Here is a 24,976-nt window from a genome sequence, read left to right on the forward strand (position 1 = left end):
TCAAAATTCGTTGTTCGCTTTCGCAAATTCCTCAAGTTTTACTTATGAACCATTTGAGATAAGTCTGGTTGAAATTTTCACCTGTTCGGACCAGCACCATACTCTGGCCAATAGTCCACCGTGGATATGTGCCATTGCTTCAGAAGAAACAACAACTTATGATATGCTCATAGAAAAAGCTCAGAATTTTTTGGGAGCAAATATAACGGCACTCATATTGTAGAACTTCTGAACCTGACGAACCGCACGCGTGCCCGCCACACTTCAGGATGTGTAATCTGTTTTCTTTTTTGTTCACAGGCGATTTTCATCCTCATGATCCTCGGCTGGTTCTTCGTGCCGGTCTATGTGGCCTCAGGGGTAAGTTTTTTTTTTTTTGACGCTTGTAATCGTGCTTATGTGGCGTCTACAAGCATCGGCGAAACTAATCCGTCCCTCAAGATCTTAAAGCGCCACGCTTGAAGAGCTGATAATTTATCGAAAAAGAGAATACGAAAATGACATTACTATTCGATAGGGACGTACGCTGTCCCTATTAGAAACTAAATTTAAGATATCTGCGACGCTGCCTACAAACTGTTCTGTCATAGAGACCCAGTTCACGGACACGCAGTTCTAGCTTTAGTGCTGTCATTTCGTTGAAGCAAACTGAATAAAAGTTGGCTACAATCGTTCGGGAGGCTGAAGATCCGCCGATAATTCCTCACTCATGTGAGGAACTCTTATTAGCCTATTCTTATTTTCGCGGCCTGCGTGTTGCTGTTGTTTGGCCAAATAGATATGCCGGTTATTTTTATTTTTATAAACCAATGAAACGTAGCACACGAATACAACCTATTGCAAGAAGCGTATGTTATGTGGCATCATTGCATTTGCTTGCCGTAACAGGACCTTGGGTACTTCCCCCCACTCCACCGAAGTTAGAAATATAGTTCAGAGCTTTATAATAACTTAGAATGGCTTTCTCAAATGCGGATTGTTTTTCTTAATGAAGCTCGTATAAATACCACGGGCATATCAGAAGATAGCTTGTTCCAGTACAGTTCTGTTTCATTCGGGGAAATTTTACTTTTCTTCAGGGAATTTGAACGGTAAAACTTGGCTAAAGGAGAATTTTGGTGAAGTTCAGAATTTCTAAGAACTGGAATTGCCTCCTTTGTTTTAAATTGGCGGAGTTTTCAGACTTCTGCGGGAAATAAATGGGCAGAAATAGGAAATTATGGTTATGATTTAGGGAATTTTTGGTTGAAGCCTGGAGCAACGCTCCTCCAGAATCACTTTACTGTTAGCGGCGTATGGTGCTCAGTTTCCTTAAATCTATTTTTACCGCACAAACCGCACTGCAACGGAATAAAACTCGTGTCTTGCAACCTAATACTGTCTCGGATAAACACACTCAAAGATACAGTATTATACGACCTTGATAAAGTCCCTCTATGGGCGTGAGCCGAGAACGGCGAGGTGTCGGAACGCGCTGGGTTTCAAATGCTGTCCCACATACCTGCTTCCAAGGCCCGTTTATTTGCACCGCGGTGGCATTCGCGTTTGCGGTGGGGAAGCCACCGAGATTCTGAGTGTCGCATTTCGCGCCTCTGGTGACAGCGCGGCGCATACATGCATAGCTACGACTCACTCTTACCGAAAGTCAGTCGGTGCTTCTTTTTCTTAGCACTCACGAGATCCTGATTCCTAGGAACTAGCAACAGCAGAATGAGCCTTGCCATTTCCAAACCTTCTTCGCTTGTTTCCCTTTTTTTTTGCCCTAGCGAAGATTACGGTGATCTGTGTGAACGAGGATGTTCTTTTGGCAAGACGACTTGCCCAACACAGCCGGAGGCCTGAAGCCTTTCGCTATATTCGGAGACAAAATAAATAGAGAAAAAACAATCTCCGCGAAACCCAAGCGTGAGCACCGCAGAGAAAGAAAGACAGGGACAATAACAAGAGACATCAGTAGGCGAGCGTTCGAGCCCACCACAAACAACTCAGTGGGCGGCAAGCGCATATTTCATGCCATCAACTTTTTATTATGCAGTACATATTTTGTTGTTGAGATGTGTTTTTTTCATTGGTATCTTTCTGCGACCTAGACGAAAAGCAATTACTTACTTAATTAGTCATTTAAGAAAAAACAAATTCGAAACTCTTAGTCGCAGTTTTTTTTGGAAACGATGGAAATAGGTAGCAACGGCGAGTCCCGCGCGTTCCTGTGATGTTCCACAGTTGACGACGAAGTTATGTTTTCTTCCTAACGTGTTGTCGCAACGAAAAGAAAAAGAAGTGCCATGCTATAGTAATGTTTTCTCTGCGCTTTAAATGCGAATATGCTGCGTTGTAGTCTGCTTTGTTGTAGGGTCACTGCACAGGATATGCCGCCAAAGAAAAAAAACACCTCTCGATGGCTTTCTGGCGAGAGGCACCTTACTAGTCCTTCCCGGGCATTTACCCACGGTACAGAATTGCGTTTCCGAGCCGTTGTTTATAAAGGCGCACTGTCAGTGCTTGGCTCACTCGGTTGCTGACTTGAAGAAGGGAGGCTTTGAACGCTCGAGGTGAGCGTTACGTGCTGCCGGAATAAATACGAATGCGATCCCTTCAGGCCTAGCCGACACGGATAGCGTGCTCTACCCCAGTTCATATTTGCAGAAAGACTAAAGAAAAAATGGCTGTGGCGTAGCTTGGTTAAGCCCGGTAATTGCGAAAGCAATATCCGTAGCTACGCCATGGTTGAGCTGGTAGTGTAGCTGGTGGTGGTGCTTGTGGTTAGACTTGTGGTGATGCATCGGTTATACAATCCAATCCAATCCAATATGCCAAGGTCATTGGTATGTCATTGGTAGCTACCGGCCTCGCTACGCAACGGGCTGAAAGTGCAACTAGTATTGCTTTCGCAATAAAAAATACGCGAGAAAGGCTGGCTTCTTCTTGTTTCCTGTACCCTTGACCTCCAGATGATGGCACCAAAGCCATTAAATTCATATCATCGCTTCTGCAGAACAGATTTACCTGACTACGCCTTTCCTCGCACCACAGGTGTACACCATGCCGGAGTACCTGCGGAAGAGATTCGGCGGACAGCGGATACGGGTCTACCTGTCTGTGCTGGCACTGCTCTTGTCCATCTTCACAAAGATCTCGGTACGTATGCACGTGCTTGAGGATGTCTGTCTACCGTGATCGGGTCTGTTTGCAGTAGCTCCTGGTAAACTCATGTCCCCAGGCGAGCTACGCAATACTACTGCCGGATGCGGGTGCTTGCCAGATGTTTATTACCACAGAATCATTATGCTTAACGTATAGATAAATCACTCGATCTCTCGATGAGCCTGCTGTGTTACCTTCTTGTCCGTGTCTTTTTGTGCGCAGTACCCCCCTTTTATTTACCATGATTTACCGACTAGCCCAACAACCTACGCTCTTAAACTATATATCTCAATAAATAAATCAAACAACAAATCTACCGATCAACATGTCAATTAATGAACCAATGAATGAGTGGATCAGTAAAGTAATCAGTCAAAATCTACGGTTTGTTGATTTGCCGATAGATCAATATGTCACTCATTCGATCAGGTATTCATAGTAAATCAATGTGTCTATGTGTGGGAGGGATCAGTAGATCAACCAGTCGAAACATCAAGAACAAAACAACCAGCCAATCGATCAATCAATGGATCAATCAATATTACACCAATCAATCCTCATTACGCTCACTACTGCTTCGCTGACCTAGAGAGAGAGAGAGAGATCTTTAATGAAAAACAGATTTTAGCCGGCGTGAATATTCGCTGGCATGCTACTCTGTGTAAGGGAGGGAATAGGCGAGTTAAAATGGAAGAAGGGTGATAGAGAAGAGTGCAGTTATTAAGAGGGTTACAAAGGAATAGTTCACTGCATGATAGCTCCTTTGGATGGGACCGAAGTCAAGTTGTGTGCATGTACAGCGGGATTGCAAATAGCTTTTCATACGGTGACACGCCCATTACCAACACCTGTCTGCTTACTTAGAGGAAGGGGAATACCCTTGACAACATATCGAAACTGTTTCCCCAGGCGGACCTTTTCGCTGGAGCCGTCTTCATCAAGCAGGCTCTGGACTGGAACCTCTACCTGTCTGTCGTCGTACTTCTCGCCATCGCCTGCATTTTTACAGTTGCCGGTGAGCATTGCGTTTGCTTCCCCCCCCCCCCCCCCCCCCCCCCCCCCATTTCTCTCTTGTACTTTTGTTCTACGCTGTTCAATGCATCTGGCAGTGGGCGGCTTTCGACGTCGGCTAGACACGTACATACGTGTCGCATGTATGCTCAGCTTAGCTAGTCCAAATTGCACTTCTCAGAAAAAAAAAGAAGTGTCTATAGCAGTACTGACCTCGTTTCTACATGTTCGCAGGTGGCCTTAGCGCTGTGATATGGACCGACTTTGTCCAGACGATCCTCATTGTTATTGGAGCCTTTGTCCTGATGGTGCTGAGTAAGTAGATTGTGGCCCTTTCTCGTTGCCTCTGTTCGCTTAGCTTTGTTCATGTTCTTGTGTGTCTCCGGTTGGGCTTTGACGAAATAGCATTGCAATACGGCATCCCACTTGGGAGTGCAAGCCGCCCAGAGCTGACGCAGGGACAAGCGGGCACTCCAGATGTCGAAACCGCGCTGCTGGCGATATCTTGCGCATTCTAAAGGGCCTTTGGTACGTTCGTACTGCATGTGGAGTCTGCGTAAATATTAGAGCAGTGCTTTATGGCGCTTTTGGAATGCGACCGTTAAATGCGAACACATAGGTAACAGTCGCAAAAAAATGAAAGACGTCAGGGGCATGCGTGGAGATGATAAAGCTCGAAGTAGACGGAGGGAAAGTTGCGGCAATAAAATTCCGTTGAGAGTCGAGGAGCGCTCTGGTATTCATGGGCCTCAAGGTACCGAGCACACAGCCGACGTTGTTGCCAAGTGCCAAGAGGGGAGGCTGTTCTCAGTATTGAAATATAGTCTTGAGGTTAATGCGAATTTGCTCACAGTCTGGCGAAGCTTTGAGAAATGCAGCGCACCAGAACTACATTAAAAACGACAAATATCTCGTTGCTTTTGCTTTTATGAGCGTCTTTCGTTTCTAAGCGCTCATCATTCTAATTAGTGCGGTTTGGTAGTCTGCAAAAAAAAGTAAAGACAAAAATGAGAACGAGCAAAACAAACTGAGGCTATTGAAGAAGGCCATCGTGGCAGAAACGACCTCGCAACCGTTTGCTTGGCCAGTGAAGATTTGTGACGTCGAGATTAGGTGTAATTTGCAAATTGCTTCATGGACGCACGTTACGCAGCTGCTATGTCGAATTTTTGTCTAATCCTCTGTAGTCTTCTTTGACTCAATCTTGTTTGACTCAACAGTATTCGCGCTCACTTTTTAAACTTCGGGCTTCGTGTGCTGACTGCGTCATGCACCTGAGTGCAGCCTCGTTTTGTACCTATACAAAGAGGGTTAAAACAATCGTCATACTTGAGCGTGTGATCGATTCAAGGCAGTAATGATCGTACTTGCTCTGATATAAACTTCTATTTGTTTATGCCATTGAATGATTACAGATATGGGAGACTACGCATTTAGACATCTCAAGCTCGAGGCCTGTCAATCAGAAGCCGCAAACATTTATTTATTTGCTGTCATGTTTGCTTAAGAGTAGGTACGCTTTATCATGGGGCTGACTAACATCCGTGAAAATTCGGCCTCCCAGATGGCTGGCTCAGCTGCATGCCTATATGCGCTTCTGTGTGCCGACGCAGGTCTGATCAAAGTGGGCGGCTACGAGAAACTGATGCACGACTTCGCGTTCGCCGAGCCTACCAACGAGAGCTTCGTCAAGTACACCTTGGACAACGTGTCCTGCTCCAAGGTGCCCGACAACTACAACCACCTGCTGCGCACTGCCACGGACCCGCAGCTGCCCTGGACCGGAATTGTCTTCGGCATTACCATCTCGGCCGTCTGGTACTGGTGTTCCGACCAGGTGAGCAACTTGCACCCTTCCCCCCGTTTCTAGAAACTCCGACTCAAGGCAGAGAGAAGCAATGAAATCGTCCCGATAAGTTGCACGCTATTAGTAGTTGAAGGCCTCTTTCCCAACGCAGGGCACACATCATCGTGCGCGTGAACAAGATCACTTCGATATTATCACTATCGAAACGTCTCATAGTTGTAGTAGTGTCAGACGCAGTAGTATAAAACGTTTATTCAAGGAAAAGAGATTACGGGTTAAAGGGCGGGTTGGCAAGGTTCTCAGTCCGGGACTCCGTTGGCTGGATCTCATAGAGTCCATCTATCAAACGGCGGCCCGAGTTGGCCATTGTTTGCGGATTGCAGCGACACTGGTGGTCAGTAGCGTAAACTGTTCAAGTTTCAAACTTCGAGATTGTCGATAAACGCTAAACCGCCTGAGAACACGATGAGCAAAGCATATGCATTAACAAAAATCGATAGATATAACTGCCCGAAAGATAAATTAAGTAAAAGAAGCAACAGAAAACTCTTTTCAGGGGATAAAGGTGGTATGTATGGCGACAGCTTTCATTACGGATGGCGCCGCCGTCCGTATGCAACCGAAAAGTGGCCCCTGCAATAATTTCTCAGTAATATCTAACGGGAAAGTTGATGGCGCTTCACTTCAATCACCATGAGGCGCCTGTAGGAATGCAGGGAAGGTGATTGATTTGGTTTGTTTTATTAGGGTTTAACGGCCCAAAGCGACTCAGGCTATGAGAGACGCCGTAGTGAAGGGCTGGGTTTCTTTAACAACCTGGGTTTCTTTAACAAACCTGGGTTTCTTTAACAAACACTGACATCGCACAGTACACGGGCCTCTAGAATTTCGCCTCCATCGAAATTCAGCCGCCGCGGCCAGGATCAAACCCGCGTGTTTCGGGTCAGCATGTTTCGTATATGTCTTGGCTATTGTTGTACATGAAACGTTGATTCAGCCATAACAATACGACTCTTCTCGGGGCAAACGTCCAAGAAATGCTGTGAAAGTTTCCGTAGCAGCTTAACTTTTGGGTTAAATTTATTGAAGAAGTGAGAAACGCACTTATTAAATTCGATCTGTGCCCAGAGGAGAGAATTTCGGAGCAGCTACGATGTCGAGGCCGAATTCACCTTTTCGGTCCATCACTAGCCAAGCCAAATAAGAAACCTCCTCTTCCCAGCATTCGTGAAGGTGGACCAAGTGGTCTTTAAGAAACTCGCATATACGATGTCGCCAGCTTTCCCTCTACGTAATATTGAGAAACTCTATGGCCGCTGGGACTAATCACTTGTTGTAGCGGAGTTTCCCAGATGGTACGATTTAAAGACTGTGCGTTCGAACGTCATCGAGAGGATCGCTTTCTAATAGCGCGCAGATTAGTGGCGGTAGCGGGTGGGACGATAGCCAGTCCTGAGTCGTTCTTACATGTAGGGACCGTCTTTGCTAAAAATAGCTAGACAACGGGGGTTTATTTTTTAGCCATGTAGTGGAGAATTTTTAATCTTTGTCAGGCTAGAACCCCTGAAGCCCTCCGTACCTTTCGGGTAATTTTTTGTCTTTGGAAGTGCCGTAAGGGTTCCATATAACACTGAGAGCCAAATCCCAGTCACATGGTCCCTTTTGGAAAAGAGCGGTACAGGTAGAACAAAAGTAGAGTTATTTATAGTTGCATACACTCAAGAACTCGCAAATGGCCCTAAACGAGGTCTGCAGAAAATTCTTTTTTTATCTCTACACTATACAAGACATTAGCTGTTGTTCCTCCTGTTTTTTGTGGAGCTAAGAAATCATGCCTATAAAATTCTGGCCGCCTGCAGGTCTGCACCACCCTGCGTTCAAACAAAACCATGCAAATTCTGTTGTGCAAATTCTGTTGTGCAGTTCAGCGCCATACCGAAACAATGTTCAGCTGCTAACGTTTCGTTGCTGAAACGAAATCAGCCGTGAACAGCTCTTTCCGGAGAGAGAGAGAGAGTTTTTTCGGTCTGTTTTAGGCAAAGGCAACTGGCGAGCAAATAATCGAGGACGTTGCGCCATCTCGCAGACAGCGAACAAAGCATAATTGTGAAAGGGCGGAAAACTAAAATTGTCAGCGAGACGCACGCTATCGGTTTGTGGCACGAGGTGGGGTGATAGTCCCCTTTATGCTGGCGCGAAGATTTACGACTGTTTTCTTTCGTGCGCTCCTCCCCAACCTTTCGATTTTTTTTGTTGTTCAGAGGGAGCACATGCTTTTCGCGCGTTACTGCGAAAAATCGGCGCCCCTGATATTGCCTCTGAGACGGGTAAATAATAGAAGCTTATAAATGGACGCGACCAACGTGTTTCGAAACGTTTCACTAATATCGTTTCCACGATATGAAGCGACGCTATTTGCAGTTGAACAACGGCGATTGTTGGAAGGTCTCCGGAAAACATTGTTGCCACATGGATATAGCAGCCACATAAAAGCTACTTTGCAACGCTTTGAATTTTTTCAAATGACAGCCGCTCGTTTGAGCTGCAGTTTGTCGGCCAATGTTTAGAAATGAAAAACGAGAGAAATTAAATAAAAGGACAACAAAAGAAGGTCGTTGTGGCTTATATCTACCTCGACTACATTGACAGGTAGCAAAAAGATTAAGAGGCTGTCTGTTGCGCGCTCTTACCAAAGAATAAAATATCATTAAAATAATTACGACTGCACAATAAACGAAACGACCATTGCCGAAATTTACTAAATGTTCTTCACTGAAACATACTCTCCTTCACTTCTACCGAAGGGCCCTAAAGGGCACAATTCTTGTCTTTTCTGTCCAGCTGGTTCATGTTGATAAGTATTCGCAACACACAGGCACAAAAAAACAGGCCTTGAAGACAAAAAAATGAAGTTTTCTCTCATTTTAGTTTGTTGTTTCGGGTTCAAGTGCATGAATATTGAAGTGGTGTCTGGTTATACAAACAGTTCGCCAACGAACTAGCTACGGTCCTTGTTTTGTGACAGCGCGATGTGTGCTTTCGCAGGTGATCGTCCAGCGAGCCCTCTCCGCCAAGAACATGGTTCATGCTAAGGCTGGTTGCGTCTTAGCCGGTTACCTCAAGCTGCTGCCCCTGTACCTCCTCGTGTTGCCCGGAATGGCAGCCCGCGTCCTGTTCCCAGGTGGGTTCTACATTTCCTCGTGTTCACAGCATGTCTTTTCAGTCCCCTAATAAGACGACAAAGACATTATTTATACATGAATGGCCATGAACTACTGGCCAGGAACAATCCGCCTTTTTCACAAGACGTGGCGCCCTCTGGGGAGTGGAGAATATTCGTCTGCTACTGGTTGAAAACAAATCCATATGACAAAGGACAGGGTTAATTGGTGAGACATGGGAGAGGTCTTTGCCCTGCGGTTGGTGTAGTCAGGCTGATGATGATGATGATGCACATGGAAGACGCAGGCGTGGTCTGGTTCCATAAGCCGGCTACGCCTTCAAAGTATATCTGTGCTTGACAGCTGCTGCCATCTGTCGCATGCGCCTGTCACTAACATGAACTGCGCATGCGCAGTACGACCAGGCGGTTTTTTTTCAACCAGTGGAACTGTAGAAGAAAAGGCGCGCGTGCGCAGAGTGGGCTTGTGAAAAAGGCGGAGTGGTGCTGCGGCGCTCAGAAATTTATTGGTGGATTCGGTTGCCTTTAAATGGCAAAATGTCGCCGGAGTGTGGAGTAAGAAATTGAGGTTCCATTATTTCTTGCACCCTACGCGTTCGTGGACAAGGCGACAACAATGCTACTGGTGGAATAGGATGCTGAAGTAGCCGTAATGACAACGTTTGTCGCGCTCCTTTGTTCTTATTTACAGAAAAAAAATAGGGAAAGGAAGAATCCTTCACTTCAGTTAGAAATGGTCTTTATAATCGGGGGCTTAAGCACCCTTCTGGGCAGCTTCCAGATGCTACACATTTGTAGTAAATAAAAAGGGGCACGGAAACTCTCGGTGCCAAAAATTTTGAAAAGGCCGCGATATGTTGTGACTCCCCGCTTTTGTTTAATTCTTTGATCCCCGTAGGAATCGGGTGCCTGAACTCAGCCACTCACTAGTTTCGTATGCGTTCTTTGCCCCACCGCGTACAGATCTCGTGGCCTGCTCTGACCCCGATCGCTGCCGAGAGATTTGCGGCAGTGAGAATGGCTGCACCAACATCGCCTACCCTCTTCTCGTCGTCAAGCTCATGCCTATCGGTAAGCAAACGTCAGAAGAATAGCGCGACCATGCTGAAAGAAGGTTGGCGAGCGTGCAACCCTTTGTCGTTAGGCCACTGTTTTTAAGGCGGAAGCCTTTAATGCCTCATCGTTGTAAGCAGGAGTTGTCGACAGAAATGTCACGCTTTTCAATTGGTCGAAACGGTCGCGACGTCACAGTGCGCGAATTTCAAACGGGGCCAATTGTACTTTGGCTAGTAACCATACAACCAATTAAAGGTATCGTACAGTGATGCTCCAAGTAAGGGGTAACGAGTTTAGTTAATTGCTTAATCACCAAATTAGCGTAATTAACCTTTCTAATCAGGCCAGATAAATAAGTAAAACCGAGTAGGAAATTGGTCGAGTTCGAGAATCGAACCCCGGTCTCCGGAGTGCGAGACGAGTATGTTAACCACTCCGCCATGCCAGCTCGATGGTTTGGAATGAACAAGGACGCGTCTAGTGAATACGGCGTCTTCGTTCACTCCCATCTTCCTCTCTTCCCGTTACGGCGAGGTTCAAGTGTCCACCGAGGTATGCGAGACAGATACATTTGCTTTCCTCAAAAAAAAACAATTTACCGACGAGCAAGGCGTAGAGCCGAACGGCGATGGCGCTTTGCGGACTCCCTGGCAGCGTTGCAAGACACTGTCGCGTTCCACTCTTAGAGGCGAAGCTTAACATCTTAACCACACATCAGTGACACAAGCAGCAACACCGCGCTTAAGGCTTTCGCCTCACGATGTGCCCCCTGCATTTTTTAACTGGAGTCACTTTCACGAATTTTCCCTGTATCTTCTTAATCCCCTCTTTTCCTCTTTCCCTGTTGTTTCATCCAAGTCATTTATTGCTGTATTGTTCCTGTCATTCTTCACGTGGTGTCGGAGGGGGAAGTTTTTTTTTTAAGTTGCTGCTAAAATGGCTAGGACACAAAGTGACAATAACAGAACAGATAGTCTCTTAGGACGTCTAAGAAAGCAGCTGTGACTATCCCATCGATGACAAACCTGAAATATTTACGTTTTATCTTCTTGGCCCTTATTCGTCTTTATTTAGCGTCTTTTTAGTTGTACAAAATACGTTTAAGACGCTTTAAGACTTTCGGCTTTGGTTTTTCAAAGTTCTTTTATCACTTCCTTGATCTTCATCTTCTAGCAAGCATTAGACATCTCCTCTTTCTACATTCGTTACCGGCAACATGGTGCAAGCGGTTCTGCTAAATGTCGAGAACGAGGTCGTCCTCGTCCCTTAGCGCGGTTTACACTCTGTTGTCTTTTCATCAACAACTCGAAGTAAACCTTCGTAAAGCTTTTCTTTCAACACTGCACACCATTTCTTTCCACCGCAGGTGCCCGTGGCATGATGCTGTCTGTGATGCTTGCGGCGCTGATGTCGTCGCTGACGTCCATCTTCAACAGCTCGTCCACCATCTTCACCATCGACATCTGGAAGAAGTTCCGCAAGAACGCCTCGGACGTCGAGCTGCTCATCGTGGGCCGCTCCTTCGTCGTCGTGCTGGTCGGCCTGAGCATCGTGTGGATCCCCATCATCGAGCACTTCCCCAGCAGCCAGCTGTTCCACTACATCCAGAGTGTCACCAGCTACCTGGCGCCGCCCGTGTGCGCCGTCTACGTCCTCGCCGTCTCCTGGAAGCGCGTCAACGAACCAGTGAGTTTGTGTTCACTTCGCCTTTCTCGCGCCGGAAAAGAGGAGCACAAAAGAAAAATTGGCTGTGGTTTAGCTCTGATTAAACCTTGAGTGATGCGAGAGCTCCGCCGAGCTGCCTAGGTATACAGTTGCGACACCTCCCCCCTCCCACTCGACGCGGCGCATGCGCACAGCTGTTGCAGATCGTTTTCGCCGGCGCCCTGCGCCGCCGGCAGCGGCAGCTGCTCCGCATCACGTGACCAACCGGCTCAAGGCCACGGCGCCGCCACTGAGCTTACTGGGTGCCACGCTGAAGGCTCGAAGAGCTGGCTTAGTGTAGCTCTCGCTACAAAAATACATCATGTATTTTCAGATACAGCAATACAATAAGTGCTATCCAGTTGATGTATCCGCCCTGCTTTGTCGGTCACGATGTTTCAGGTTCCCTCATAAACGTGATCTGGGTAGCCGTCCTCAGCGGCTACGGCATACGTCGACACGGTCGTTGTGCCCATATTTCAGGACATCAGGTTTAACGAGCGCAAGTGCAGTAGTGTATTCCTTCATCGCATTGTTGTAGGATCCGCTGCTTTAAAGCTTCAGGCCTTAAGGAAGTGTCAAATAAAAGAAAAAAGGGCATTGTACTAAATAGGCTTTATGGCCCTCTGGTGTTTTTCTAACCGGGAAGTGGAAAGAAAGGCCAAAACCATGTGCATGCAAGCCTTGTTCAGGTGACTTGTTTCGTACTGGTGAAATTATACTAGAACAGGAGATCTGAACCTTTTGACCACATAGAAACTGTTCTGCAGGTCGACAACCAGCACCATGTTTCATTGCACATGCAGAACAGTTCTCACTAGCGCACAATAGCCAAAAGTCGATTTTTAGAATACTGCGCTCATAATATCAGCGATCTACTTCAGTTTGCAGTCAGGCTTCAGGATACATCTGCTAAACTGAATGCTTGTCACTGTACTAAAAAGGTATGCGCTGTTATGTCTGAGCCTACAGAAGCTACGTACAGTAGCAGCGTGGGTGTTACAAATGTTAGCATCTATACGCAGCCTATGATGCAGGCAAAACAATCGCATCGCCTTGCCCGATGCTTGCGCCTACTCGCAAAGTTAAGCGAGCACTCTGGACAATGATTTCTATGCATTTCGTAATTTTCGATACCCATCTTTGTTGCAGTCTTGCATATTCTCATCACGTTTGTCCATTCAACCTTGAAGGTGGGGATCAGAATTTAACGGAAGTAGGCAGCAGTACCACAGTTTTCTCATAATGTACTTTACCGTATGCGGTAGGGGAGGCATCGTAAATGTTTCACACATTGAAAAATGTACAGAACCGAGCCCATCTTTCCATGTTCACAGGGCGCCTTCTGGGGCCTGATGATCGGCCTGGCCATCGGCCTCATTCGATTCGGCTGGGAGTTTTCGTACGCGGTTCCGAGCTGCGGCAGCACTGACCAGGATCCCCGACCTGACGTCATCGCGCACATGCATTACCTGCACTTTGGCGTGCTCCTGTTCATCATCTCCGTAATCGCCACGGGCGTCATCAGCCTGCTCACGCCACCCATCGACGATAGACAGGCAAGTGTTATACAAGTGTTCGTAAGTGTTTCCAATCTAACGCCTATATGATTAAAATATTTTTTTGAACTCTTTTATACTAAGTGACTCATACCGAAACAAAAGTTTGTTTTGCGACGACGGTGACGGCGGCGACGGTGACACCGTATCGATGAATATGGGAGCGTTAGGAACTACTGCCATGTTAAACCCATTTTTTTTTTCTGTTACGCGCATACTACTTGTACGTGTACTTCAGTTTAGCTTCTAATGCGGTAGCATGAGAGTTCCCATCAGGAGAGCGAATCCGCCGTCCGATGTCACAAATGTGTTGATTGGTCGAGAGAGGTATGATGTCACAAGGCCACCTGACCGCAAAGGAACCAATCACAGGCCCCTACCCAGTGGAGGCAAATTAAAAAAAAAATAGCAAACACGCACAGAAGTTGCACCAGTAGGTGCGACAAATGCAAAATCTTAAACTATCGCATTGGATTCTTCAGGTAACATAAGGGTCTGCATAGCTTCTAGAAACTGATGAATGAATGAATGAATGAATGACTGAATGTGTAGGTATAATAAGTGTTAACCTTTCATAAATTTGCAGATAATTTCGCGTCATTTCTTCGCATTGAGGTTGAACATCGAAGTATTTAATACAAACTCATTGGTGTTCGGGTAGAGATAGATTTGAGGCCAGTGTTAGGAAAACTTATTATAAAGAATGCTGCGAGGAGTGCGGTGATGGGAGTTCACTGCGAAATTTATTTGCCGCGTGGAAGCTTCTGTCTTGTAGTAGACTTGAATATACCCGTCAGAATGGCCACGATGACACTGAATCGACGTTCTTTCAACGTTATTTCCTTCCGGTCACGCAGCTCTACCGGTTGACCTTCGCGTCGAGGTTCAGCACCGAGGTCCGGGAAGACCTCGACAAGCCACACAAGGCGGTGCCACCATCCATCAAGCCCATCAGCGACGGTGCAGACAACATGGCCTACAATGGGAGCAGGTCCAATCTGGCTTCCAACGACCTCCCCATGACAGTCCGGGGCCACACGTCTCCACACGAGGCCATACAAGCTGCCCCACGGAAAGGTGTGTTACTGTCTACCGCTCTCAGCAAGTAGCCTTATTCAATGCACCCGCTGACAGTCACAATTTTGGGTTGCCTTTGATTTTACGTGTTTGTTGTCATGGGCCACGGGAAAATGTACCTCAGGTACAGTGAAACGTTCAATGGTCATCCTTTTCGCAAAATCACCATACATGCTCTTGATACAAAGTGGAAAGTTTTGGAAGCGCTTCAGAAAGTTCTTTGCCTGGCTGCAAGGTGCAGTCGTCAGAGCCGAAGATTTGGTACTTTTCGTGCTTGTGCAATGTACCACAGAGTGTCCCTGCCAGTGCATTTTCGCAACACACTTGAGAAAGAAACAGGGAGGCAAAGTGGGCGGAAGACGCCAGAGGTCGCTTCTAACCAGTTTATTCGTAATTTGAAACATCCGAAGAATGCGATGTATAGCTGGTCAGTAGGGGCTTATAGGGGGATAAAACGGACAGATAGAAATAGACGAGGTGCGTCGCGGTCAGGCTTTCGTGTCATCGTAGAAAGTAAAGAACAAACAAAGAGGAGATGCACCCAGTTTCTTCACAACGCGAGCTCTAACTGGGCTTATAGACGTGATAGGAACTGAACGGAGTTGCACTTGCACTGGCCCACGTGTATTTATATTCATGTAAACATTTAGCTTCTGCCATTGTAGCCTGGTTGCAGACGTGCAATTATTGATTTCTTTTCTAGCTGGAGCCCTAAAAGTTAAGGGTCTCGTGTCGCAAAAAAGCCGTCGTTGGCCGTCAGAAAAAAAAATCGCGAAAATCCCCGGAGAAACAACCTAGGTGGCAGGTGGCCACCTGGGTCACGTGACCTTGTAACGTCAGCGCAATCTGCCCACCTATTGTGAGCAAACTTGTCCCCGTGGCAGGTGGCAGTTAAATTAATGATTGGTCGCGAGAGGTTGCTCCGGAAGAGCAACCTGGGTCACACAAGCCCCACCGATGGCAGCACCTGCTATCGCAGGGCAGTGGTGGATAGCTTAATCGGTGCACTCCTGTGCCAGGAGTGGTATGACTCCCCGCGATATATGAATTTAAATTAGAGAATGATCGATTCCGTACATACGGGCATTAACTCATCAATGCTCGTATCTTTTAATGCGCAGCTTATGTGTACCCTCCAGTTTTTGTTTCCTCAGTGCAAGCTCTTGCGACCGGTACAGACTTGGAAGTCCGCAGTACTGCACCTGCGCAGGACGAACGTCATAAAACGTTTCAACACGTTTTCAAGACGTTTGAACATGTTTAGGTGGTTTTAAACTTCATTCTTCGCCCGAAGATATATTTGAGGACTAATGACTGCTTGACATATAAAATATGAAGCTACAAGTAAATAAAACACAGATAACCCATGTCAAACAAACGAATAAAATTTCATGGCTGCATATGATAATTCTATAGGCCAAAGTGTTTATAACAGCACGTTCTTACTATCCGTTCTGCCCTCCTTATGCAGAACTGCGTGGCTTCAAGAAGGCGCTGTTCTGCATATGCGGCGTCACATCGACACACTTGGAAGAAGAGGAGATGGCGGCCAACCAGACGCCCGCCATGAGTCCCGAGCAGGAGGCCGAGGATGCCGTCAAAGCCCTGGACGAGCATCCTGTGTGGGGTACCGTGACCACCTTGAACGCAGTCCTGCTCATGCTCATCTGCGCGTTCGTCTGGGGATTCTACGCCTGAACAGCCTCCATCCTGTCACTCTTCGAGCCTGCTCGTACTCCTTTCCTTGACGACTCGAGCTCATGATACTACGAAGGTGACCTGCAGGGTCTCCTGGAAGATGACACCGCACTGCCGGTTGTGAAGTATCAGAAGACTCTGGAACTACGGATGATTGCCGAGCGCTGATGGACGGCAAAGCATGGTTGAGATCTTCCCGTGGCTTGCCGAACTCACCCTGGACGAGTCGTGTGTACGCTGGACACAGTGTTTTTTAGTCTACATGTGTCAATTGTGGCACTGGGTGACAGTGTGCGTTCTCGAACTCGTTATGTCTGTGATAGGACGCTCAAGGGACCTGGGGTGATGGTGCAAACTCCTCTTTGGTCCGACGCGTGTGCGGACTTCTCTTTGTTGTTTTTTCTTTGGTTTTATTTGAGCTGTGACTCGGGACCAACCGCTTGTGAAATTTGAGAAGTCCCGGATCAAAACAGATGGGCTTGCGTAAATGTTTTGACGTACTTCTTACAGCATTGTGCATGATCTTGTACTTGGGCAAAAGACGAGGCCGCTTCAGGGAGTCAGGATCACAAAACGCTACGCCACAGAAGTGCTGTATTGACGTTGGTTGCCACGCAGCCTGGTGATGTCACTGTACAGGGATGTTATGACAACTACCACGGGTAATTTGGTGGGTCACATTCGCTTTTACCTTCATCACGATTAAGAATCTACTGCATTGCCACGCCTCGTTTGCTTCAAGCTTTATCTTCGACCACCGCGGCGGAGCGGTGGATGCGTTGCAATTCCAGCAGAGGACTATGAGCTCCATGTAGGGGTAATGAGTGCTTTGTTGCAACTAACTCCAGGTTTGTTACCGCGGTGTTCTGATGAACAAGAGGAATCATATGAACCAAAGACTATAGGTTGTGTTGTTATTATGCACTTAAAAAGATCGCATGACGGTGCGCCTCGCGTGGTGCATCCACTACATCAGAGCTGAGAATGCGGGCTTATTTCATTTCTGTAGCTGTTATTCTTTTTTTTTCTACGTGGGTACACGCGGAACCGTACTTACTTTTTCAGGGTAAGGTTGGGAAGCGGCAGTTCATTTTGTACTCTGCTGTAGCAGTATACCGCAAGTATTAATTTACCAACTCTCACTGGGCAGCTGCGGGCAACTTAAGACTAATAATTTGGAGGAAACTGAGGGGATGGAGCGCGATACCGTTGCTTTTGCAGTGTCTGGGTCATTAACGAACTCATTTGAATCAGCTGATTATGGTTGGAAACTGCAGCATCCGAACTGTCTCAGCCAGCAAGTTAGAATCTGATGTTCTAACTGCGCTCTATTTTTTTTTTTTTGCTTCGTAAGCAGAACTCCCGACCTCTCACCACTTCCTTGCGAGAGTACTGTGACTTAGTAAGCGGCAGTACAAGGAGCTCCTTAACGTGTAGTTTTTTCGCATACAGCTCGATGATGGTATTTTGATAGGGCTGGCCTTGTGTAAATATTTTTCTAACGAGGTTTTTCCTCAGCGATTTTTGTGAGGAGCGCCTATTGGCTGCTGAGCATCGCTGATAACAGTAGCAACATTGTTGCGCTTACATACGTCAAAGCCAGCTATTATAATGCGCAGTGCGCTATGTACTAGTCCTGGTGACCGCAAAGTAATGACTACAACCCACTCGTTTTTATTGCTTTCTTTGCGCGAAAATCGTCTCATTTAGCAACTGTTACTTGCGGACGCCATCTAGAAGTACTGAATATTTGAGTGCGCAAATTTTGACAAAAGAGGTACGCTCTAACCCTGTACTCACCAGTGCAGTCTGAAGGTTGAAAATTGGTGGTTTAATCTTGTAAAACTGTTTGCATATTTATGCTTAAGGAGCTTTTAGATCTTTTTTAAAATGTTGCAGGCGTGAAATTTTGTGACCTTTTATCGAGAAGTTGCTTTTGTGTGTTTTTGCGTGGATTTTATTTTCAAAATCAAGGAAACTGACGCTCATCACAGCTGAAAACCTGCGTCAGTATGGTTGTTTCGATATGTGACTGTGACTGCTTTTGAAAGCAAGCTATTTGAGTGGTTTTGGTACCACATACTCAGTGAAAATGAATCATTGCGTGGGTGTGTTTTATTTTTTTTGTGTGCTGGTGCGTTCATGTCATTATATTCTTTCAACTCTTCATGCCGTGGGGTGAGGAGCTTATGTTCGTTCTGCTGATTACTGAAATGGTTGAAAGAATGACTTGCATAAACAATTATTCATGACTGTATATGGTTATTATTCAGTTAAAGTGTGGCGCTACTTGGCGTCTAACTCATAATTGATGCAAAAGCACGCGAACAAGCAAGATGGGGTTTTCTTGTGACCATACATGAAGATACGAGAGTTGACCTTAAAGGCTTGTTATATGACGTCCGGTTTGTAGTGTGAATGAACATATCACAATATTTATTATGCTAATGAAGAGCAGCAAAGTGACAGGTCATTCATATACAGAAACCGATTTCAGCTTGGGGAGCGAGAGCAATATGCTAGTCTGATTAAATCTCTTTGTGCTACTTCTCAGGCATGACGTCATATATCCCGGGTTGTTGCAAATTTTCGTAGCTGAGGAAGCAGTTTTTTAAGCATATGTATATAGATCAAAAATATTTTTATTGCTTGACCTATGAACTTCTTTTGGGTAAATGAACTGCATAAGGTTTTACAGATGTCTTAGAGAACTACTTTTTTATTATACATTAATTAGCCGCGTTAAACAAGTGGTAATGTACGAAAGCGGGACCGAGCTTTTAATTCGGGTTATCTAATCACGTCAAGACATGGCCACAGTATCATGGCGACAAGCATTTTAGCAATTGGGGGCATCGAAACACGTCCTAAATTACCGAATTTAACATCTTTAAGCCTGACGTTTTCAGAATACGGTTTATGGCACTTATGGTTTGAGATTATTCATATTTATGCGTAGTAGATGCGGCATATGGATGAGGTATACCGTGCTCTGCGTTTTTGTGTGCGATTGCTCTATGCATTCGTTTCCCTCACGCTACACGTGAAATTAAACAGTGAGAAATGCTGCAAACTTTCGCTCAATTTCTCAATATTGCACCCTTGAGTTTTACACAGCCTGTTATTGAACTCAAGACATCATTTGGGCGTCAGTTCTCGTTGCAAACATGCTATCGTTAATGATATTGCGTCTTACGACTTCAAAACCCTTTTGTAAAGAATACGAAATGAATAAACCCACCTATATATGTCTTCTTACATGACCTGTTCAATGTGATATTTCTTCGTTTGCAGTAAGTATGAGAGCACCGAGACAGCATTCGAAGCTCACCGTTTAAGATAACACGGCTGTTAGCGAAGGTAGAGGAGTTTGCTACTGGTTGTGCACCCTGGTTGGTGGGCTCGAACATCTCTCAGCATGCCAAAAAACTTTGAGGAACTACACCTTCAACGCTGGGTGAAAGAGCAAATAGCGTGATGACTTGGTGTAAACATTTTTAACCTTTGTTTATTTCATTGAGAGTTTGAAAATTAAGCATAGTTGAAATACGAAGTACGATGCACTATTTCAAAAATACGGATGAGCTACTTTGCTGTAGGATACCCATTAAGGGGGTCATGAACTATACATAGTATATTGAGGTATGTATATTTGGAAGAAGCCATGCCATTTAATTATCGATGAAAGGGACATGTAAGAACAATGAATTTCCTGCACAGATCTGATCGAAGAAACGCACGACCGTTTTTGGATTGCGCGACAACTTTTATGGTAGTGGAGCCGAAGCTACGGAGCACAAACATGGCTTCTCTTTGTACGCACAGAAATATAGTCGCCGTTTCTATTTAATAGTGTTCTCCTAATGTATGGAAAATAGTGAAATGTTCGTTATTTAAGGCTTGATTATAACACAACTACCAACTTTCGATGTTGAAAGTCAATCAAAAAACAGTTTTCGTCATTGCAATGAATTAGGTAGGCACGTCTAGTTACAAGAAGTTTCTGCAGATGGCGCCAGCTGCCCAAGTGCTGGTGTGAAGATGCCGCTGAGAGAAGAACTCAGCAGGCGGCTAGGGGCACCGCCATGCGGCCGAACTGTTTAGCGGACGGAAAGGCCTACATTTCCTCGAAATCGTACGAAGTTTCCTTTTGAGATGCAAGTTCACGATGTCGGTGAATCCGTCGTCGTACTTCATGTCATTTGAGTCGGAAAAGGTAGATGATCTCGGTAACTCAGGGTGAGACATTCATCATTTGGGCACTGGCTCGAAGCTTGAGGACAACTGCCCAGCAGCGGCGAAGAGTCATCTGCCATCGCTTAGGACAGTGATATCACATAGAGGTTAGCACTAGCAAACAGGCGATAAAATTCCAGACAACGCAAAGACATCCTGAGTATAACCTCAGGATGTCCACGTCAGGATGTTCAGACGTCGTCATGTTGTCTCTAGCTGATCTTCAAGCAGTCCAAATGGGATCCATTTGTCATCCGTTGCGCACACTCAGGAAGTCTTGAGGATCGTGTTTGAGGGGTCGTTTTCAGTACTGCTTCAGGATTTGTATCGACTTTTTTTTTTCATGGGATTGCCGCATTTAAAGCCATCCAGAATAAGCAAAAAGAGAGGGTTTACCAAGGGCCGAAGGGAATTGCTCTCTGGAGATCGATTTTGCTGCCTGAGTGGAAAAGATGAATATCCCAAAAATCTGAGCAGTCCAACCCTATAAGAAGCATGCGATGCATAAGAACAGGTGTAAAAGCAAAGATACCTTGAGATATCTGCTCAAGTCATACAATTTTCGGGGTCAAAACGGCATCCTTCATTAGATAACTATTGTACACACATATCGTTTAATAAACTTGCAGTTTTTAATTAATGAGAGTCGAGTGCAATAGATGTAGATGGCTTGATCTCAGTCCGGTTCCACCGTACTCTCCTGCGGTAGGACGACTGTAGGACAATTGACGAATTTTCATCCTCGAGCCGTCCAGGAAAGTACAAACTGTGGATGAGGACATTTAGCCATCGATACACTCAAAAGGTACTCAGAATGTCCTGTTCGGCATGAGAACGTTCTGATCATTTGAGGACATCCTCAGGAAATTTTGTGTTGTCTGGGATATGAGGAAGGCACGAAGTGAGAAAGCGAGAAAAAATTTATTTCTCGGCCCAGGTCCGGGTCGTGCTCGCAAGTCGGAGAGTCGGAGCCTATATCGCCCGACACGTGGACTATATGGGCAACGAGCAGTGGCCGCAGCATGGGGCGAAGTGCAAACAGGATGAAAGGCCTAGCTCTCCTCAGAATAGGGTACCAAGGTGAGAAGAAATCTGTGTTGGAGGTAGTTTGGTGAATGTGTGGCACGTGAACAGGTCCAATATATACGTGGATTTCCAGCTTTGAAGTGCATGCTTTCTTTATTTCATTGTTAACAAGATTGTCGGTAAGTTAAGGGGCATAACAGTGCAGTCAGACACCCCGAAGAATTCGACAGGAGTTATAATCGGCCCCCGCGCAGGAAGACACACAATGTAGCAGGAATACTTTATTTACATGTATTGACAACAAACAAGGAGAGCGGCAGATGAGATGGCCGGGAGCGGCGCCGAGGAGAGAGAGCTCTTCGTCGTCGACTCCGCCCACCTTTTACACATGGCCGAAGTAGTCTTCGTCGTTGTCTGCGTATTTTTTTCACACCTTTTAGCGCCTTTTACACATTTTACACCTTTTTCTACACCTTTTTTTTGTACATCTTTTAGCGTACCGTGTTACCGTTACAATTACCGAAGTACCGGGAGCCCACCCACCGCCGGTGAGCACGCGCTGATTGGTACCGATGCTGCAGGCGCTCACGCAGCTGCCGGGTATGTGGCGCCATCTGGCGCCGTCAAGGCGATTTGTGCATGCGCAGTGGCTGCGCGCGAGCTCCCAGTACTCCGGTGCCGATAAAGGTAACACGGTACAAGTTATGCTAAAGGTGTCAAATGTTGTCCCCACGCCTCGTGTTCAGACGCCATGCGAAGCTTCCCCTTATTTTGAACTATTATGATGTTCTTGTTTTCTTGCTTTTTCGGCAATGTTTCATGCAGTCGCGTAAAACTTACACGCTAGTTTAAAGACAAAATGAAAAGAATGTGCTTCGGAGGTCAGCGACTTGAAGGCTTTTCTATTCACCACTGAGCGTATGAAACCAAGGACACTGACCACGGTGGCCTAGTGGTTGCAGCGTTGGGCTGCTCAATCCACGAAAGAAAGATCAATTCCTGGGCGCAGCGACAGGTTTTTGGAGGCGTTAGAAATGGAAAACGCCAGTCTGCTGTGCGAAGTCAAGGTACGTACATTAGTAAACCCCTGGGGATCTAAATTAATCAGGAGGTCTCCACAATGGCGTCTTTCACAGGACTTGTGTAGCTTTCGGACGTTATGCCCACATACCCCCCTAAATCGACGGTGACGGTGCCATTTGTTTCTCCTGCATTTAGATTATGTGTATATATCCTTGTTTTTATGTTTTTTTTTCATCTCTTTATCTAACCTTGTGTTTTCCAGCAAACTTTGGCGGGGTATTTCATTGGGTTCTAATGCGAGTATGCTCTTTTGACACTTTGAAGTTCAATATTAGTGCTTGCAGCTTTTATATTCAGCGCTTTGTCTGCATATTTCGTGATTACCGCACCGCCCTCTATTGAAATACCCTCCCACGAGGGCCCTTGGGAGAACCGAGAGCCAACAAACAAATAGTCCAAAACCCTGCACAATTGTCTTCCCCAAGGCCTACTTATAACGTTAGGACGCAAGACTTTATCAGATTCCACAAGTCTCTGTAATTATTTTGATTCTGCCTTCGCTCTTCGTTCATTTTTATCGTTTCTGCATTGTCCCCGCTATCACCATCATCCACCTGGGCTAGCGGTGTGCTGGCCGATCCCCCGCCGTGGGTATGCCTGAGGACATCATCATCATCATTTACTGGAAGACAACGAAGTGCCACTGACACGAGCGCTCAGGCGGCGAGCCCACGCGCCCTCCATCAGCAGCGAGCGAACGACCGTGCCAGCACCGCGTCATCACCCGAAGCAGCCATGTTCGAGGGATCCCAGGCGTCACTGATGAGGGCCGAGGGCGGCGGCCAGCCGCAGAACCGCAACAAGCCGCTGCTCTCCATACAGAGCATGTACATATGCGTCGGGGTCGGCATCATCGTCGGCATCGGCCTGGTCATCGTCATCGGCTTCATTCTGGTCCAGCGGCGACTCGTCTACTGACCGGTCGCCGCCCGCTGCTCCACCACCAAGGCAGGGTCGTCACCGAGGCCCACACTTCAGTGCACCGAAGACACCAGCTCCGGGACACCTGAAAGGTACCGCACCACCAGCCCCTCCTCCTACTCGAGGACTGCGCAGTCCATAACGCCGAGCCCAGAGCCTGATACGGAGAAGGACCCCCTGGTACTGGCGAGGACACCGGCGGTGCTTATACCAGGATGCGTACGGAGACCTTGGAGCTGTGCCACGGTTGCCCTGGCTGGAGGCTGCGAATCCCCGTGGTCCCAGCACCTGCAGCTCGTTGCGAACAAGGCGGCTCTGGTTCCACCGCTGCCACAGACTGGACTGCAGGTCGGTTTCTTCGGTGTCTTGAACTACCACCACAGGCGGGGCTGAAGGCCAGTGTTTTGGATTGCAATTCGGCCAGCTACTGCCTTCGGCTGCTCGGTTGTGTGCGCCTTGGTGACGACAGTGGTTTAGTGGACTGGTAACAACACCCTGGCAGCTATATTTTTTCTTTCATGACCAACCTGCATGTGTGCCATTAAACCGAGTACTTCATGCACGAGAGTGGTTCTGTCGTGTTGTCTTTCGCAGACCTGCATGGCGACAAGTAGGGGGCCAGGAGCGCTTATGCGACGAGACACTTTTGTTAGCCAAGTGAAGCCCACTGTTTAATTTTTATGCTGCTAGCGAATCATGCGCGCCTCGACGAACACGACTAGGTTAATAGAGGTGCAAACACAGTTGGTTAAGTTCAAAATTCTCTTCTGCTTCTCCGATCATTGAAACGAGGAAAATATTTTTAAAAGTTCCAGATCAGCTTTGTTTCAGGGGCAGCGCCCTTCTTTTCAGGCCCTATGAATGACGCCCATTAGTGCACCGGCCAACCACGGAGTGCTTTGGAGAACGGGAAGCTCTCCTTAAATTGATCCTTAGTCGCCTTACACAACTGCCGTTTCTAGAACTGCAATCTAATTCTTTGACAGACATGACTGAAGGCAATGGGTGCAGAGGCGTGGAAAGGTGAACTATCTTTAGTTCTCCTGCAGAAAATATTTGCTACTGAGCGTTGTAAAGGATCCTGCTACTCCATGTCGCTGTGGAAAACTGGGAGGATGTAATGAAAAGTAAGTGCAAGAGAGCGTAAAGGACAGCAGCTACATACGCAAAAAACACACACTCGTGTATGCTCCTAAGTTGTTTCAGAAGAACAGTAGCTTGAAATATCTGGAAAAGTGAATATGTGAAGGTAGGAATGGCTGTGGTTCCTGTCCATTCGCAGTTCCTAAGGAACACTTTAGATTTACTCAGAGCAGACTTGTACAGCTTTTAAATTTTTTCCTTTGGCGTTCTGCTCAGTCATCGTCACTGAACGCGTAATATTCATCACTGTTCACATTGCTTTTACTGGCATGGCGCAGTCGCATGAGCATCTAACGTGTGAGTGAAACGGAAATGTCATGGAAGCACTTG

The 24,976-nt window shown here is 46.5% G+C and overlaps 1 protein-coding gene across 1 annotated transcript in view; it reads left to right on the forward strand.

Annotated features, from left to right (window-relative positions):
- The window catches only part of LOC149363748 (sodium/glucose cotransporter 4-like), a 41,623-nt gene extending 22,128 nt beyond the window's left edge, over nt 1–19,495 (forward strand). Inside the window, exons 4-14 of the mRNA XM_089573696.1 lie at nt 301–360; nt 3,034–3,138; nt 4,054–4,159; nt 4,390–4,470; nt 5,769–5,992; nt 9,008–9,143; nt 10,107–10,214; nt 11,566–11,885; nt 13,241–13,462; nt 14,320–14,539; nt 16,011–19,495. Coding sequence (XP_089429822.1) covers nt 301–360; nt 3,034–3,138; nt 4,054–4,159; nt 4,390–4,470; nt 5,769–5,992; nt 9,008–9,143; nt 10,107–10,214; nt 11,566–11,885; nt 13,241–13,462; nt 14,320–14,539; nt 16,011–16,237 — 1,809 coding nt within the window. The 3' untranslated portion in view covers nt 16,238–19,495. The remainder of the gene's footprint in view (nt 1–300; nt 361–3,033; nt 3,139–4,053; nt 4,160–4,389; nt 4,471–5,768; nt 5,993–9,007; nt 9,144–10,106; nt 10,215–11,565; nt 11,886–13,240; nt 13,463–14,319; nt 14,540–16,010) is intronic.
- The last annotated feature ends 5,481 nt before the right edge of the window (nt 19,496–24,976 follow it).

This window comes from Amblyomma mixtum, chromosome 2, assembly GCF_055824585.1.
Source record: "Amblyomma mixtum isolate Tamu chromosome 2, ASM5582458v1, whole genome shotgun sequence".
NCBI classification, from domain to species: Eukaryota; Metazoa; Arthropoda; class Arachnida; order Ixodida; family Ixodidae; genus Amblyomma; species Amblyomma mixtum.